The sequence below is a fragment of the Anabrus simplex genome, chromosome 3 (genome assembly GCF_040414725.1).
Source record: "Anabrus simplex isolate iqAnaSimp1 chromosome 3, ASM4041472v1, whole genome shotgun sequence".
In the NCBI taxonomy this organism is placed as follows: Eukaryota; Metazoa; Arthropoda; class Insecta; order Orthoptera; family Tettigoniidae; genus Anabrus; species Anabrus simplex.
The window spans coordinates 510,283,058-510,303,244 of record NC_090267.1 but is presented as its reverse complement, the minus strand read 5'-3'; the positions used below and the strand labels follow the sequence as shown (position 1 = coordinate 510,303,244).

Below are 20,187 nucleotides of genomic sequence, written 5' to 3'. Positions count from 1 at the left end.
ATTCAAGTGTCCGAGTGAATCGATTCAGAGGAACGGTGAGCTCACGGCACACATTTCAGCTTACTCCCAGCGGAGAGTGCTGGTGGGGAGCCGAGCTTCCGCTGCAGCGAGACAGTGAATCATGGCACACCGAAAGAATCGTGCGCACAGCACGGCTCAGTGAGACACAAGATACACACGGCTCCTTATCGGCACACTGGACGCTGGCGGGGAGCCGAGCTTCCGCTGCAGCAAGACATACAGTGAGCCATGGCACACCGAAGGAATCGTATGCAGTCACGGATCAGTGAGACAACAAACACACGGTTCATTGCATTCACTGTCCTCTTCTTACAGCGAGATTTAAATAATAGGATTTATTTGCAGTATTAAAAAGGTAGTCTAAACATAACTCTAAAGTAGCTACTAAGTAGGTAGGCTATTAGGTTGTACTATTTATTAGTTTAATGAATCTCAGTATTATAACTTAGTTGACATTTGACAATTAATTAAACTCGACTCTAGCCTGCCGTATGACTATGAGTCATGCTCATGACCACTCAAAAGTACCTGTTTTATATTGGGAAGAATGACTCAGTATTCTCTTAGTTCGTATGTCACATCGTTACGCAAGACTTCAATAATATGTGGACAGTAAGTGACCAAAATGATGCAATAACTTAACAGTATGTTGAATCAGAAAACCAATAATAATAATAATAATAATAATAATAATAATAATAATAATAATAATAATAATAATAATAATAATAATAATAATAATAATAATAATAATAATAATAATAATAATGTTATTTGCTTTACATCCCACTAACTACTTTTACGGTCTTCGCAGGAGTTCTTTTACGTGCCAGTAAATCTACCAACACGAGGCTGTCGTATTTGAGCACCTTCAAATATCACCGGACTGAGCCAGGATCAAACCTGCCAAGTTGGGGTTAGAAGGCCAGCGCCTTAACCGTCTGAGCCACTCAGCCCGGCCAATCAGAAAACCAGTGGGCTACTGTACATCTCAGATAGCCTATACAAAATATGAAGATTTTAAAAAACCCTCTGCTGATAGAAAAATACATATTTTCAAAAATGACTGAGCGAGTTGGACGTGCATTTGGGGGATGGTGGCTTCAAATCCCACTGTCGGCAGCCATTAAGATGGTTTTCTGTAGTTTCCCCATTTTTACTCCAGGAAATCCTGGGACTGTACCTTAATTAAGGCCATGGCTGCTACTTTCCTAATCCCAGACCTTTCCCATCCTGCGTCGCCAGAAACCTTTGATGTATTAGAGTGACTAGCATTTTTTTTTTTCTAAGAAAGGAGTTCAAAGTATGAAGACCAGATGGCAGCAGTGAACACTGAATGCTGTTGCTGCTGTCTTACCATTACATACTACACAGATGCAGTAGGAGCGGTGACTCTAATGTGCCGTGAATCGGATCACTGTATCGATTCAGTAATGTGAACAGAATCAAATGAATCAAATGTCCAATCACTAATGTACACATCTGCTTTACAGCATCTTTCTACTGCCAGAGAGTAGGAGTTGCGCCTTTTCTCATTAGTTTTATTTTATTTTAGAAAAATCCTGGTAAATGTTTGTCCAAAGTACAATACTTGCCTTCAAGTCTTGATTTCACAGTTTACATTCTTTTTTTATCCAAAGTTTTCATTATCTACCAAAAAACTAAATAGAGTTTTTGTTGTAATTACATATTTTAACTTACATTATAATAGTTCTATGCTTTAAGTGCCAAGCCCATTTCACTAAAAAAGAGTGTTGGATAAATGTTCATAATTTCACAGCAATGATGCATTCTCTGTTATATTATTACAAAAATCTAAAAATTTGGAACTTTACTTCTGCTATGGTAATGGAGTAAACCACAGAGCCAGTGTCTCTACGCCAAGCGTTGGGCAGCGGTAAATAGCCTGACCCACTATAAGGACCAACAGCTAAGGGCTGAGGAGTCTTTATAGAAGGGAAAATGGCCCTCAGTGGAGGAAATGCCACTGAAACCCCATATCAGCTGTAGCATCTGTACTCCAGAGGAGCGGCCTACAAGTTCTCCATGTTAGGAGCGGCCTACAAGTTTCGACTGGCAGTAGCTCTAAATGCCAGGGCGTTCCCCACAAGCTACGTGCAATTCTTGTGATGCTGGGAGAAATGTGAGAAATGGGCGACCAGCAACCATATACATCAAGATAGCGACCATCAGTGTAGTGACACTAACAGGGAAAGTGGAAGAAATTGTAGATTTTATGGTTGACAAACGTATAGCATTGCTCAGAATCAGTGAGACCAAATAGAAAGCAGTGGGGTTCGAACCTACTATCTCCTGAATACTGGATACTGGCCACACTTAAGCGACTGCAGCTAACGAGCTCGGTGATCTAGAAGAATACCTTTAATATCTGGAAGGACATACACAGGACAAACAAGTTGTGATCATAGGAGACATGAATGCCCGAGTAGGTCAGGAAACAAAAGGAGATGAGGAGATTATAGGGCCATTTGGATATGGAAAGAGAAACAAGGCTGGAGATATTTTGGTAGACTTTTGTAGAAGAAATGAGCTGATCATTGGTAATACGTAGTTTTGAAAGAAAAACGGTCAGAAGATGACAAGATATAGTTAGGATAACAAAATCAAAACTCTGATAGATTATATTTTGGTCAAGAAAGGTAACAGGAAAATGTTGGTAGACGTAACAGCCCCCCCAAGTGAATCTTTTGAAGGAGATCACAGAGTTGTGATAGTTAAGTTAAAGATGGGGAAAGATACAAAAGACGATAGAGATTAGTCAGAGAAAGAGCTAAGGGTGTGGAAAGTGCAGGAGAAGGAAATAAATGAAGAGTTCCAGACACACATTAAATCAAATATACCTAAGGAAGACATCGAAAGGGTTGAAGAAGAATGGGCATACCTTAAAACAGTCATGGACAATTCTGCAGAAAAGAACTGTGGAAGAGTATCAGGCAGGAAGAAAGATCAAGAAATGCCCTGGTGGAATGACAGGCTAAAAGATATAGTTAAAAGGAAGAAACAAGCTTGGAAAAGATGGCTGCGAAACAGAACAACAGACTGCAAAACAGAATACAGGCACTGCAAGAAGGAGTGCTCCAAGGTAGTTCAAGAAGATAAAAATTCACTGAATCTCTGCAAGAAGATACAACCGGAAGCAAAAGGATCTTATTCCAGTGGGTAAAAAAGAAGAAAAACCCAGGTGAAGGTGCTAACTTCATTAAAAATGAACAGGAGGAAGTGATGACACAGAAGCAGGATATATTGCAGAGGTGGGGAAAACACTTTGAAAAGCTTTACAATGTGCAAAATACTTCAGTACAAGGAGAAATCAAAGAACCATGTTTAGTGCAGATGGAAGGTAAGGAAAACAAGGCGTCCATGGCAGAGATTGAGTGGGCCACTAAAAGAATTATACGAGGCAAGGCAGCTGGAATTGATGAGGTCACTATAGAAATGATAATAGCAGCAGGAGCAGTTGGTCTACAGTGGTTGTATAGACACTTCAGAGTGATATGGAGAGAAAAGACTGCTCCAAAAGAGTGGACGAAAGGGGTCATTATACCAATTTTCAAGAAAGGAGACAGGAAGCAATGTGAAAAGAGTGACACTGATACCTCATACAGCTAAGATCCTTGAAAGAATCTTGGATAAACGAATAAGAGATAGCAGAGGCAAAATTGGCAGAACACCAGTATGGATTCAGAAGAAGCAGGTCCATATTTGACTCAATATTTACATTGCGTCAAATGATGGAAAGGTATTGGGAATATGTAAAGGAGATTGTAGTAACGTTTCTAGATATTGAAAAGGTATATGGCAGTGTCCCAAGGAATCTGGTATGTAAAACATTGACAGAGGCACAGATTGGGAATAAAACAATGCAGATGGTAATAGAATTGTATCAAAATTGTAAAAGCTGTGTTAGAACCAAAGTGGGTCAAACTGAATAGTTCAGAGTTGAGACAGGCTTAAGACAGGAAAGTGTATTGTCTCCCTTACTCTTCATTATCATCATGGATGGAATTCTACATAATATCAAGGAGAAGATGATGGGCGAACAAGTAAAGTCTATGCTCTTTGCTGATAACATTGTAGTTTGGGGAGATAATGAAGAGGAAGTACAGACACAAGTTGATTTATGGAATGAGGAGATAAGAAATTTTGGAATGAAGATTAGTACTGTGAAAATTAAGACTTTGATCATGACAAGAGTTAACAGAAAATCCAGGAGATTGATAAAAATAGGAAATGAACCTATTGAAGTAGTGAAACTTTTTTAAATGTTTGGGCAGCGTGATATCACAAGATGGAAATGGGGAGAGATCAAGGTGGCAGTGACTTACATGATGTTCACGTGTAATATTGTCGCTTAGAACTATTGAATAATTTGTAATTCTAAGCTATATTTTACCATCTGAAGCACCAGAGTGAAGCTGCTAAGTAGTTTTGTATACGAGTTTGGTTTTAAATCAGCACTGTGGAGATTAGTGTTCATTAAAAGATCAATTTCATACCTAACCTCATCCTCTTAGCTAACCGATAAGGGCCGCCTCTGTTGATGGAGGTCGGCAAGATTTTTGTAACTTACTGAATCTAAATAATGAAAATCACCTCATGAATCAACAGGATAAAGAAAGCACAATTCCCACCCATTCTGGTGAACCAGGTAACCTCATGACAACCTCTGTTACTGTTCTTAAAAATCAATCTCCTAATAACCCAAGGTTAAGTTACTCTGCAGCAATGCAATCCTATCCTACCAAAGATCAAGCTATTGTTATTAAATCTTGTGATGGTATTCATATCCGAGATTATATACTAGCAAATGGAAAACTGACTAAAACTGACTAGCCCTAGTAACATCCGATTTGTCTCAAGGATATCTAATGGAGGAATATGTATCTTCCTTGCAAGTCAGAAGTGTGTTCAAGAATTAATTTCAAAACACCCCAAGATTCTCATTAATAGTGTTTCCTTGGAAATAAGACCTCTCCATGTTTGCCCTGTGATACCCAATATTGTTACTGAAGAATTTCTCAAACTCAGCATGAAACCAATGTCAAAGATATCACCTATTAGAGCAGGTCCAACAGTCCCTGGATTTTCACACATTCTCAGTTTTCGTACACAGATTTATGTTCAAAATGAAGACTTTAACAAACTTCCAGACTACTCAAAATCGAATACGAGGGTACCAATTACTGGATTTATTTATTCTCCGACACACCCACCTGCTTCCTTTGTAAAACTGAAGAACACTTAGCGAAAAACTGTCCTGATAATGACGAAATAGTAAATTAAGATTCCTCACTCAATCAAAACAGTCATTCTCATGGTAAGATCAATTTAATAGAATTTCCTCAGCTAGTAGAGGATACACAAAAAATGAAAACAAACTGTCAAGAAAATATTACCCGTACTCCCTCACAAACTACTCTACGGACAACTGCTACATCTACAACTCTTCAGTGTTCCCAAAACCAAAACTGTGGTCCTTCACCCTCAGTCGAAACGACTCTAGCTTCTCCTTTAGAATTTCCTCAAAACCCCTCATGTGTTCATCTTGCTGGATCAATGAGGCCAATATCACTACAGACAGAAACTACAGACAGAAAAGACCTTGATTTTAAGAAACCTCCCCTAAGAACTGAAGCTACACAAATGAGCAGGCAGGAAAACACAAGACAAAATAAACTTATAAGAAACTAAAGACAGAAAAAGAAAGCACAACTATTAGTGATATGGTTAAGCCAATTAAGCAAGTTCTAGAAGCCAACCCTCAATCCTTTCCCCTCAGTTACTTACAAGGCGTGTTTTTTAAGTAAGGTCCATTTGAAAATAAGTACACAACGAAAGGTTATTTCAAAGAAGTAAAGTTATTTTCAGAAAGTACATACTTCACTCTATTTTTTGACATAGTTGCCAAGTTTGTTCAAACCCTTATCATACCTCGTAACCAATTTTAAAACACCCTCTTCATAGAAACTTGCCATCTGCTCCGATAACCAAGAGTTCACTGCCGTTTTTACGTCGTCGTCATCATTGTAATGGTTGCCACTGAGGTGATGTTTGAGGTGGAGGGACAGATGGGAATCGCTCGGCGCAAGATCAGGACTGTAGGGTGGGTGGTCTAAAACTTCCCAGCCAAAACTGTCCAATAAATCGCGGGTCTGACCTGCAGTGTGAGGTCTTGCATTGTCATGGAGAAGGACAATTCCCTCTGTCAGCATGCTGCGCTTTTGTTTTGAATCACTCTGCGTAGCTTTCTCAGGGTTGGCAGTATGCTTCTGCATTGATAGTGGTTCCTTGTTGCATAAAGTCGACCAACAAAACACCATGCCTCTCCCAAAACACAGACGCCATGATTTTGCACTGGGACAGAGTCTGTTTGGCCTTCACCTTTACGGGCAAGTGTGTGTGTCTCCATTCCATACTCTGTTGCTTCAATTCGGGCGTGATATGCAAAACCCATGTTTCGTCTCCAGTTACGATCCGACTCAAGAAGCCGCTGCCTTCTTCATCATAACGAGTGAAGAACTTCATCGCACATTAAATCTTTGGTTTTTGTGGTCCTCCGTTAGGAGTTTTGGGATCCAACGGGAGCACAGTTTCCTAAACTTTAGATGTTCAGAAACAATGTAGTAAAGCACTGATCTCAACACATCAGGAAATCGTTTGAGAGACCTGTTATTGTGAAGCGCCTGTTCTCATGAATGTTCGCTTCAAATGAAGCCACCAAATCGTCTGTAATCAAAGAAGGGCGACCGGAGCGGTCCTCACCATGGACGTTGTCACAGCCATCTTTAAATTGTTGTACCCACTTTCGCACTTTGCTTTCACTCATAACAGTATCACCGTACACTTCGCAAATCTGTCGAATTTCTGCAGCAGACAGGTTCCTTGGTGACAAAAACCGTATCACGACCGAACCTCGCACACGGCGGACGAGTTGATAGTCTTAAACATTTTGAAAGCACACAGCAGAACCGTACAGCTTAGCTACACAGCCGAAACTGAGCACAGTTGTTCAAGAGGCATCCTGGTACACGACGCACGCTCTTGTTGCGATATGCGCGCTAACTACTAGTGTCTACAACAAAACGGACCTTACTTAAAAAACACGCTTCGTACAACTCCAATCCTTTTGTGAAAACAGTATTGGAGTTAATGACTTAACAACAATAACAACAATAGCTTCCAATTACACCCAAGATCTAGAGGGTTTAGCCCAAGCCCTTCAAAAACTATATCCATACTACACTGAAAAATCCATTAAGAACAGGAGTACTCAAATAGTCAAGAAACTGCTTAAGGCTAGCAGTCAAAACCGAAATGAAGCAATTAACAGTTTAGTTCCAGATTACTCCAGTGATGACCCTACTTCCCTCACATAATGATATTCCCTCTACACCTGTTTGTCATTCTTATGACTATAACATTGCTTCAATGCAACCTCAACAGTTTTCGATCACAGCAAGAGTATTTACAACTTCTACTAAATAAACATCAGCCTTCAGTTGTCTGTCTACAAGAAACTAATTTTCAAGACAACTTTGTTTCCCATTTAAGACAGTTCAACGTACATTATAAAATCCAAATTAATCCAGATCATGCAAGTGGAAATGTAGCTACCTATGTTCAAAATAATTTACACCATCAAGAAGTTCCTTTGACTACTGATTTAGAAGCAGTAGCAGTTTTATTATACCTACCACAAGCTATATGCGTATGTAATGTTTATTTTCCAACGAATAGTACATCTCACACCGATGATTTAAGAAACCTAATACACCAACTCCCCAAACCCTTCATTTTGATAGGTATTTTTAATAACCAAAGCAGTTTATGGGGTAGTCGCAACACTGATGCAAGGGAGAAGGAAATAAAGATACTAGATGAATTTACTCTAGTATTATTGAATTCAACTGCTCCAACCCGCTTTGATACAGCACACGGAACATACAGTAGTATAGATTTAACTATATGTATGCCAGACATAGCTGCACTGTTTAACTGGTCCATTTATTCAACTCTACAAGGAAGTGACCACTTACACATCATAATTAACAATGATCAAAGTTCTCCATACAACACATCAAATACCCAATACTGTAAATGGAATTTAAATAAGGCAAATTGGGAATCATTTAGAAAGACTGTAAATAACTATTTAAATTATATAACTCCAACAAATAAATTTCTTTCTAAGCACATCAATGATATTGTTTAAGACTTCACTGAAGTGATAATTAAATCTGCTGACCAGAGTATCCCGAAAACAACAACTATGCCCTTCAAGAAAACGGTTCCCTGGTGGAATGACTCCTGTAAAGTGGCTATCAAAAATAAAAACTGTGCTTATTACCTCTACAAAAGAAATCCTATGCCTGAAAACAAAATCAGTTTTCAGAAATATCAAGCAATAGCAAATAAAATAAAATAAAGTAAGAAAACCTCGTGGTTAACATTCGTCTCCTCTTTAAGCTCCCAAACTTCACAAAAAGTTATGTGGAACAAAATCCAAAGAATAAGTGGTAAATACAATAAATTCTGTATTACTTCTCTAAGAGATCCAGTCGCTGGATCAATTATAAATGAACCTCAAAAATTAGCTGATCAACTGGCTAAATTATTTTCAGAAATCACTAGTGATAACAATTATAAACCTAAATTTCTTCACATGAAAACAATTCAAGATCAAATAGACCGAACTATGCTTATAATGATACTTTACAGTTGCAAGAAATTGTTACAGAACAAAGCAAATGCGACAGATCTAGTCCTGGCCCAGACACAGTTCCATATGAATTTTTAAAACAGCTTTCACATAGTGCACTGAGTTATCTACTTGCTATTTTCAACTATATATGGAGTTCCAAATTATTTCCAGATCAATGGTCTTGTGCTATTGTAGTGCCCATACTCAAATCAGGAAAGGATATGTTGATCCCAAATAATTATCGTCCCATCGCCTTGACAAATACAATGTGTAAGCTAATGGAGAAAACTTAACAAGAGATTATGCTGATATTCGGAACATACCGTCAAACGGGGTGATTTCGGATGGTTTTGAGGTTATTTTCATCTTAACTCACGAAAGGAATCTTAAATTGTATTGTTTATCATCCTAATAATGAGGAATATATCCTATTAATGCAATACCCTACAAACGAAAAATATACGCCAACACAAGTTTTTCTGAGGAAACAAAAAGTAGTGCCCGAATTCACCCCGTACTTCGGGGCGATTTCGGACACACATGCATTTTAAACTGCTGTCCGAAGTTTCAAAGCGTATTAGGTGATTTTGGACATTAATAGTCCTTTATTTCAATTCTTCGTTCTTTTTACTTTAGTTTTGTGATATTTAAAGTGCTCTGAGGGTGTCCAAAATATGGCTAGCTGGTTAAAATCATTGTAATGATAAATGTATTGTGTTACTGATCGATATTTCTTTCCTGAGGATTTATATGTAAAATTCTCCGGTCTAAATTGAAATATTAATATTTGCAAACTGTACAGAGTTCCTACTGAGAAATCTTAATTTTTCTTACAAACTACCGGTACTCAAATCTCAGAGCAAAAAAGAAAGTCGATACCATGAACATGTAGTTGCCACGGCCTATAAATCTAAAATACGTTTTCTTTGAAAATAAACATTCCTCTCTTCTCAACTTGGTCTGGAATCATTTTCGAAATTTGTTCTTTAGCTGTTGTATCCTCAGTAGGGATGTTAGGGAACACACACACTTTTCTGCTGTTTTTATATGGGCGCAAGTATTTGACATCCACATCCCTTGAACGAATATTTCAGGTCACGCCAAAATACTGCCTGTATGCTCTTTGTTCCTCAACTTGTATTTATAATCTGCAACAAGGAAAGCCTCTTCTTGCAACACCAGAACGTCATTATATTCATTGTGTGCTTCATCGCAATCATTTTCACTGCTGCTGCCAGCGCCATCACTTGTTTCTGCACTGATTTCACCTCGGCGGAAGTCACGGCCAAGAACCGACTTCCCAGGAAGATCATTTTATTTGTGGCGGCGGCGGGAAGTAGCAGGTTGTGTTGGGTTGGAGCATGGCCGGAGGGTGACGAGCTTCCTTGAGCATTTCCTTCTTCCTCATTTAACATTGGTTGTCTTCCCATTTTTTGATGTACATTCCGCACTTTATTTTGTAGGGTGGACGAAGGCATACCATAGAAATCAAATGCTTTCCTATAAGACAACTTGCCACTTTTAATATCACACACGGCTTTTCTAATAATTTGGGTTCGTAATTACCCCTCGAAGCAGCTTCTTTCTGCCTCTGATAATTTCTAGGCATTGTCCGAAATCACCCACACTGCTTTTAATTTTCAGTAAAATGTGCGTAAAACACTATTTTTCACTAAATCACACCAAAATTCCACAGCAATCATTCGCAAACACTTCAGTCAGTTGATCTCACTAAGAACCATAGTTATAATGCATTCCTTCCGACCGCGACAATCTGAAGTATCCACTTAATGATAATGCATGAACTTTCAACAACGCCAGTGCACAAGGGAAATTTTCCAAAGTATGAAGTCGATTCGTAATAAAAAGCACAGAACACGGGAAACATAACCTCAAGGTCAAACTAAAACGCGCGCGGAAGTGCAAAGAACCGGCAGCTCGTTGCTATGCGACAAAATACGGCAAATCTACCATACTGTCCGAAAACACCTCTGTGTCCGAAATCGCCCCATTTGACGGTATACACTTTTTTAGTGATGCACAAAATGGTTTTCATAAAGCACGTTCAACAACAGATACACTGATATGTTTAGAATCAGTAATCCGAGAAGCTTTCCTGAATAACCAGCACCTCATAAGCTGTTAGTTTAGACATTGAGAAGGCATATGACATGGTATGAAAAGACTATCTAATTGAAACATTGATGGAACATAATATTTCAGAAAACATGCTCTACTTCACTTATAATTTTCTTAAAGATTGCCGAATTCAAGTCAGGACAAATGGGAATCCTTTCACGTGAAGTAACCATTGATAATGGAGTTCCCAAGGATCAATCATCAGTGTCATATTATTCCTCGTCACAATAAATGGCATTGTCTCCAACATTAAACCTACCAGTAAAGGCTTGCCTTTTTGCCGATGATTTGACTATATTAAGTGCAGGAAGAAATAAATTGACTACTCAACAGTTACTTCAAGAATCAATTGATAATATCAAAAAATGGGCTAAAGTTACAGGGTTCAAGTTTTCCAAAACTAAAACCAAATGCATACTCTTCTCCATATGTAAACATACTGTATAAGACCCTGAGCTGTACATGGACAATCAGAAAACTGAAACAGTAACAACTATGAAAATCTTAGGAGTTTTATTCGACACTACGTTAAGTTGGATACCTCACCTAAAAAACCTTAACGATGACTGCTTGCGAAGGCTGAACATATTGAAGATCCTGGCAGCAAAGAACTGGAGAGCAGACTACCAAGTGTTAATGAATACGTACATCAAGTGCTAATGAATACATACAAAGCCATTATTAGGGCTAAATTAGACTATGGCAGCATTGTACACAATTCCGCAAGAATGTCTTCACTCAAAATCCTCGATTCCATCCAGTCCACAGCTCTTCGAATTGCTCTAGGAGCCTTACGCACCAGTCCAGTAGCCAGCATTAAAATAGAAGCAAATGAACCACCACTCGCAATTAGACATAGACAACTAAGTTTGACTTACGCACTCAAGGTAGCAACTATGAGTGAATCAAGAATTAAGTTGTATGCTTTTCCTAACAAGCACCCAGGTACACACACTAAATCAGGATCACAACCACAGCCCTTCAATGTCAGAATAGCTAAGTTTCTTGAAGAATTAAATTTAAATATCCCTCCAATAGTCCTCTCAGACCACTCTCTTAATGTCCCACCATGGACTACTACCCTTCCAACAATTAACTTTGAAATAAATTCCAGTGTTAAAGACGAAATTGACAGATCTCACTACCATCAATTATTTCCTGAAATTTCTAATAAATACCAACAGCACACTGCAATCTATACTGATGGATCAAAATGTGAGGAAAGAAATGGACGTGGGATTATATATCCTGAACGTACCATGCTATACCAATTGCCTGACTACTACACAGTTTTTTCTAATGAGCTATATGCAATAAAGCAGGCTATGCTATATATTTTTGAAACCAGCACCTGCAATAACTCCTTCGTGATTTTTTCTGATTCAAAATGTGCATTAAATGCAATAGAAAGTCCATCATTGAAACAAATCCTTGAACAAGAAATACAACTGTTGTCTAACATCATCATGGTAAAAAGGCAAACACGTCATCCTTGTGTGGGTATCCTCACACAGAGGTATTCAAGGCAATGAATCTGCTGATCAGGCAACTAAAGACGCTACATACCTCCCGCTAGGCGATCTAACAATAGCTAGCCCTCACACTGACATTACTGCCTATGCTAAAACAAAATTATACCAACAGTGGAAGACGAAATGGCTTCAAACTTCAAACAGCAAACTCCATGAAGTAACAACGGAATCTACAGTACAACACTTTCACAACCTTCACAGATAAGATCACGTCCTAATATCTAGAATACAGATCGGCCACTCCAAGATAAGTCACAGCTACCTCCTTGAGAAGAAACTGCCTCCCATCTGTACAACATGCAATAGTGTGTTGACTGCGAAGCACATCATTACAGACTGTTCACTGTACGACAAATGGTACCAGTATCTTGATTAATAAATTTCATGATGTTCCGTATTGATATCTATAGTATGTCATAGAAAGAAAGAGATCCACCTTATCAATACTAAATTTAATATTGTTATTTAAAACAGGACCGGTTTCGACTTATTACAAGTCATCTTCAGTTGTCATTTACATACACATTAGAATACAAGTTCAAACAGTTGTATCTTACAAATAAACATGTCGTGTTTGATAGACATTAGGTAGTATGTCTAGAAGTGAAATTCTGCTTCTTACATCTAAGTTTAAAGGATCAAGAATATTAAAAAGATATCTATCTTTAACACATTAAAAAATTACAACACATGATAAAATTTGTTGTTTACACCTGACCTTGAATATAGCATTATCGTTCAAGTTTTACTTATAATAGTTCTTAAAAGGACTTTTATATTGCATTGTTTTTAGTCGACTAAATATGCTTAAATGTAGCCGCATGTGCTTATACAGATACTTCTAAGCCTAAGTCTAAGCCTAATAAGAAGTATCTGTATAAGCACATGCGGCTACATTTAAGCATATTTAGTCGACTAAAAACAATGCAATATAAAAGTCCTTTTAAGAACTATTATAAGTAAAACTTGAACGATAATGCTATATTCAAGGTCAGGTGTAAACAACAAATTTTATCATGTGTTGTAATTTTTTAATGTGTTAAAGATAGATATCTTTTTAATATTCTTGATCCTTTAAACTTAGATGTAAGAAGCAGAATTTCACTTCTAGACATACTACCTAATGTCTATCAAACACGACATGTTTATTTGTAAGATACAACTGTTTGAACTTGTATTCTAATGTGTATGTAAATGACAGCTGAAGATGACTTGTAATAAGTCGAAACCGGTCCTGTTTTAAATAACAATATTAAATTTAGTATTGATAAGGTGGATCTCTTTCTTTCTATGACAAATGGTACCAGTACCACGACATAATTAAGGATATTATTGAGGCACTCTCATCTCCTTCACTGTGCAAACAAATTATCAAGTTTTTCAAAGACACTAGTCTGTATTAAAAAATTTAACTGGTTCAGTTTAAAATACAGAAATCTTTTATATTCCTCTCATTTTGCACTCTACTGTAATTTAATGTAAATTCTACAATTAGAAGTCATGATAAGACCTTAGGGTTAAAGTGACTAAACTAACTTAATAAACTTTTTCTTTTCTTTTTTCAAATGGAAATTTGGATGGAGAAATTGATTTAAGAATACAACAGTCTGCAAGTTCCTATCAGTGTGGGTCCTATTATAAATATTTGGACATTAACTAAGCGGAACCAAAGTAAGATACAAGCAGCTGAAAGAAGATTTTTATTTTTTGCTAGTTGCTTTACGTCGCACCGGCACAGATAGGTCTCATGGCGACGATGGGACAGAAAAGTGCTATGAGTGGGAAGGAAGCGGCCGTGGCCTTAATTACGGTACAGCCCCAGCATTTGCCTGGTGTGAAAATGGGAAACCACAGAAAACCACCTTCAGGGCTGCTGACAGTGGGGTTCAAACCCACTATCTCCCGAATACTGGATACTGGCCGCACTTAAGCGACTGCAGCTATCGAGCTCGGTGAAATGAGATTCTTGAGGAGCATACAGGGAAAGACAAGATGAGATAGAATATGAAATGAGGAAATAAGGAGAAGCGTGGAAGTGTGTAAACTTCTAGAAGAGACTGATATAGCAGAGCTAAAATGGTTTGGACACATGATGAGAATGCCAGGAGAGAGAATACCGAAGAGAACATTCATGGATACAGAGACTGGAAAGAGGCCTAGGGGACGTCCTAGAATGAGACGGAGGAGCTCTGTTTTGGACTGTATTGCAAATAGAGGAGTCGATAGCAATAAAGTACTAGAAGAGGAGTGGTGGAAAGATCGAGAAAGGTGGAGGGCTTTGGTACACTACCCAGAGAGAATCTGGAAAAAGGAATAGAAGAAGAAGAATAAGAAGAAGAAGACTTTTGAATCTATTTTTCTGCTTTGTAATTCAAAAAAATTAAAAACAGAATGTTTCACAACTATAATTTAAAAAAAACAGTTACAGTAAAACCTTGATAATCTGCATTCAAAATCCCACCTAATTCGAAGCAGCTCTCATTCCCAGAAACATAAGGTATGGTTTTGCATGTTATTTAAACTGTTTAATTCGAAATACGGATAATTCGTAATTCAAAGAACAATGTCGGTCCCATTAGTGAAATTCAGACTTTTAATTCAAAACTGCCTTTACATTTTTTTAAAATAAAATTTTATGGTGTAATTTAAATTTAAAATTTCTCCGCGTCATGATAGAACGTGTCTTCCGGAACGTGCAGTAGTAGCATTCCGTACTTTAACTGACTTGTGTGTGTCTTCAGTGTGCTTCATATTTGCTAAGTTCGAGTGAAATCGTAATTCTTTTGTATTCAGCATTTTAAGTAACGCATCAATAACACATATCAGGCAGTGTGCGGAGAAACAGAATCCACAAACACTGGCAATTAGGTATAGACAAGAAAAGGTTCCACCTTATCAATACAATTTTATTATTATAAGAATTAGCTTACAGGACCGGTTTCGACTTTAAATAGTCATCATCAGCTGTACATGAATCCCTTTACATATGTGTCAAGCATTATTTGGTATTGCCCTTTTCTAAAGGAAGATGCCATAGGGAAGCATCATGTCTGAGTGTCCAAATTGGGCATGTTGAGTGTAAAATGGTTATATATTATAATTCAGGTACTTAGGTATAGAGCTATCTCCTTCGGGGCTAGAATTTGTCTAATCCAACATAAAGACCCAACTAACAACATACAAAGAAATCTCAAAGCCTTACTAAAGAACACACATTTTTTACTTACAGAAACAGAATCTACAAATCTTATAGCAATGAATCCCCAACTACCAACTGCTAAAGCCTATCCAAAAATACACAAAGAAAATATACCAATGAGACCTATTATCAACTACAGAGCAAGCCCAACATATAAACTCCCACAATTCATCCAAAAATTCCTTAAGAAACGCTACTCATTCCTAGCAAACAAAACTATATGGAACTCAATAGATTTTTACAACAAGACCAAAAAACTAAAAATAGAGCAGTACCATACCATCGCATCATTCAATATAACTAACATGTATCCCAATATTCCCACCAAGAAAACTATAGAAAGAATTGAATCTAATCTAAGGAACCACAGTAACTTAAGCACTTTAGAAATTGAAGAATTTATGAAGCTACTTGAATTCGCCACTAATAACAACTATTTTAGATTTTACGACACAATCTACCAACAACAGGGCCTACCAATGGGATCTCCTACTTCTGGCATACTGGCCAAAATTTACATAGACTACTTAGAATACACATCTATCAGCAAAATAGATAATATATTCTTTTGGTCCAGATTTGTTGACAACATTTTCGTTATCATTGATAATAGATCCACTGACGAAAATATCATATTGGATAGACTTTACACAATAGACCCCTGCATAAAATTTACCAAAGAAACTGAAAACAATCACACCTTAAACTATCTGGATATAACAATAACTAGACACGAAAACCACTTATCATACAAAATATACCGAAAACCCACACATACATTGAACACGATCAAAATAGATTCCATCCATCCCAATATCCATAAAAAAGCAGCTTACTACAGCATGGTCTACAGAGCTTTTAATAAACCGTTAACAGAAGATGACTTTAAAGAGGAAATACAACTAATCCACGAAATAGCGAAAAATAATGGATACAAGAAAGAATAGAATCAAATCTCAACCTAAAACCAGATTGACAAAAATAGACAAACCTAAAAAGGATTACGCATTATTTACTTTCAACAACGCACACGTATATCCCATAACTAATATCTTCAAAAAACATAACTTAAAAATAGCATTCAAGACCACGCACAATAGCACTAACATCTTACACAATACCAAGATAATCAACAGTAACAACAAGTACAATCAATCAGAAGTATACCATATCAGATGTAACAATTGTGAGACCAGCTATGTTGGACGTACCGGTAGAAACTTCACTATCTGATATAATGAACACTTAAATGCCGTAAAACATAATCATTTTTCCGCAATAGGCCAGCACATCGAAGAATATAAACACAACTTTACGAACATCGCAAATGACATGAAAATATTAAATATAAATACTAAAGGCCCTTGCTCAATATAACAGAAGAGTTTTACATATTGTTAGACCAATAAGGCCAACCCTAATTATAATATAAATGAAATCACAGAAAAAACTAATACCATTTTCAATAAAGCCATCCCCGCCTTAAAAAATGACTATCTCAAAATAATCAACAAACAGAACACAACACTCGCCATAGTACCGTTGAACGATATGCCCAGCTCCGCCCCTACCCCCACAACAGCAACTCTCCCTACCCCTCTTTTTTTTTTGCTATGGGCTTTACGTCGCACCGACACAGATAGGTCTTATGGCGACGATGGGATAGGAAAGGCCTAGGAGTTGGAAGGAAGCGGCCGTGGCCTTAATTAAGGTACAGCCCCAGCATTTGCCTGGTGTGAAAATGGGAAACCACGGAAAACCATTTTCAGGGCTGCCGACAGTGGGATTCGAACCTACTATCTCCCGGATGCACCCTACCCCTCTATCCACTCCCCTCGCAGCAGCAGACACATACCTAAGGAGAACGCGAAACAGTACAGGCCAAGCTCTCAGATCCAACGCAACCCAACCACGACAGCAATAGTAAGTACATATTCACATTAACACACTCACATACAGGCATTCCTTTAGCTTTATAACTCTACTCACACTTTATTTTCGTCTTCCAAAGATAATATATATCTGCATACAATCATAGACGAGGAAGGAGCATCAAGAAATACTTACGTACGACCAAGACCACATCTTCCTCCAATACTCAAAGATAACATTCCACTCACAGCTGCACATACTTACCTCCGCTTACATAATTGGATTCTGTTAACAATAGAAGTTTATCACCACACATGCAAGTGGAGACACCATTTAAATATACAGCATCGCCCATGAACGCAAGCACTGAATTATTTACAACATTGGACTCAAAACGAGAATATAGATATACGCAAGACGCATACATCTAATTCCATGAAATGTTTTATATTCATTATTTTAAAGGATTTTAACATGTACTGTGTATTTTAAAGTGTTTAATGTATTTGTAATTTAGACTTAAGCTTAAGTTAGGTTCCTAGACAAATTCTAGCCCCAAAGGAGATAGCTCTATACTTAAGTACCTGAATTATACTATATAACCATTTTACACTCAACATGCCCAATTTGGACACTCAGACATGATGCTTCCCTATGGCATCTCCCTTTAGAAAAGGGCAATACCAAATAATGCTTGACACATATGTAAAGGGATTCATGTACAGCTGATGATGACTATTTAAAGTCAAAACCGGTCCTGTAAGCTAATTTTTATAATAATAAAAAAATTGTATTGATAAGGTGGAACCTTTTCTTGTCTATACCTACGTGAACTATCAATACGGAAATGAGAACACTGGCAATGCCGACAGTTCATACGCTCTGAACAATATTGTCAATGCCGATGTAACTGCACTGCCCTCCCCCCCCCCCCCCCCCTTTTTAAATGCCAAGCCCAAATGGACTTATGGTTTTAAAGGAGAGAAGTGCCAGGCTGGAAAATCATACAAGGGTGGGGTCACTGAACTGTGTTCTGTGTTGCAATGCAGACGGAAGCGAGAGACTTCCTCCTCTCATCAGAGAAAATTTTGAAAAGCCATGATTTTTTAAAGGTGTCGGGCACTTTCCGTGAAGTTCAAGGCATCTAATAATGCAAACAGTACAGAAATCCAAACAATAAAGCACTTGCACAAAGGAGCCAGTATAATTTGCCCTCGTCTTTGAATCGTGCTGCTTTTTTTTCCCCTCCCCCCATTGCATGAGGTTATGTTTGCCAGTGATTTATCCAAGTGCATTTGAATAATGTATGCACCTTGTTGGATACATTTTTGAAATAGTTTTTTTCCCATGGCTTTTGAAAGTTTTAAACTGCGAGTCAAGGTTAAATGCATGCAGTAACAGGTCCTACAATATTTCTGAATTATGAGGTTAATTCAAAATTACGTAATTCGAAGTCCGATTTTTGCGTCCCAAAGACTTGAAATTAACAAGGTTTTACTGTAATAGTAATAATAATGTTGTTGGTCTTTACGGACCACTAACTACTTTTACAGTTTTTTGGAGAGGCTGAGATGCCAAAATTTTTATCCCACACAAGTTCCTTTACATGCCATTAAATCCAGCAACACAAGGCTGACGTATCTGAGCACCTTCACACCACTGGACTGAGTCAGGATTGAACCTGCCAGCACTCTACCATCTGAACTACTCAGCCTGGCCCCAACATACTTTTTGCTATGTAAAACTTAATTTTTGTTTCTAAGAATGGACATGATGTATGAAAAATGTTTTAAGAATAATATTCTATTATCAAATATGCATAATTAATATGGTACCAATTCTTATTGAAGTTGCAATATAATATGGATACCTACTGTATATGGGCATTCAGTATAACGTAACTCAGGTACAGAATCTGTTATTCTTCATTATGGGATGCAATTTTTAGGCAAGTTCAATCAATTTTCTTTTTAAGGAAATTTTGCTATTATGAAAATAATAGCAATAACCTACTAGTTACTGCTGTTAGTTGAGACATGTTCTGTATCTTCCGATGCCACTCTACTCTGCTAAGTTATATTACTGCTATAATATTACAAAAATCTAACTCATCAACAAAAACTTAGGATAAACAATTCAGAATTATCCTACAGCAATGAATGGCAGATGAGGCAAGACTATACTTACTCTTCTGCAACATCACTTTCTTGTTGATCAGGGTTGAAGTCCTCATCTGTAGACTCGTCGGATTCTCCACCATCTCCTTCGTCCCTCTCCTCAGCCTCGGCTTTGACACGGGCGAGGTATGCGTCAGGTTCATCTTCCTGGTCGGAATCTCCAAAGTCTTCTGCATAGGATGGCTTATCCTGAAGAAAAAAAAAATACTATTATAAATGAGACAAGAATTTACGCTACCCTCATTTGTTGGACATGTATTTGTGTGTGGGGACTGTATCTACCATTCTCGGCTATTGTTTGAATTGCCGTTAATTTATGTGCCTGGACTATGCCTATTTAAAACGCATATTTTGTTATTGTTACATTGGTAGATCAGAAATTTCTGATTCGCCCAATAAACTAGTTGAAGTGTGCGCGCACCCAGTCTACTGCTTTGAACTGAGTGATGCGCTTCTCGCTGACTGGAAGCCAGTCAGTTGCCGGCTGACCGCCATGACTGACGCATTGGGTACAGCTGTCCTGTA

The 20,187-nt window shown here is 37.7% G+C and overlaps 1 protein-coding gene across 2 annotated transcripts in view; it reads right to left on the bottom strand.

The window, feature by feature from the left end:
• LOC136867499 (FACT complex subunit Ssrp1) overlaps positions 1 to 20,187 on the bottom strand; it is a 214,415-nt gene that overhangs the window by 51,807 nt on the left and 142,421 nt on the right. For both annotated transcript variants that reach the window (XM_067144709.2, XM_067144710.2), the window contains exon 11: positions 19,673 to 19,851. In XM_067144709.2, coding sequence (XP_067000810.1) covers positions 19,673 to 19,851 — 179 coding nt within the window. The remainder of the gene's footprint in view (positions 1 to 19,672; positions 19,852 to 20,187) is intronic.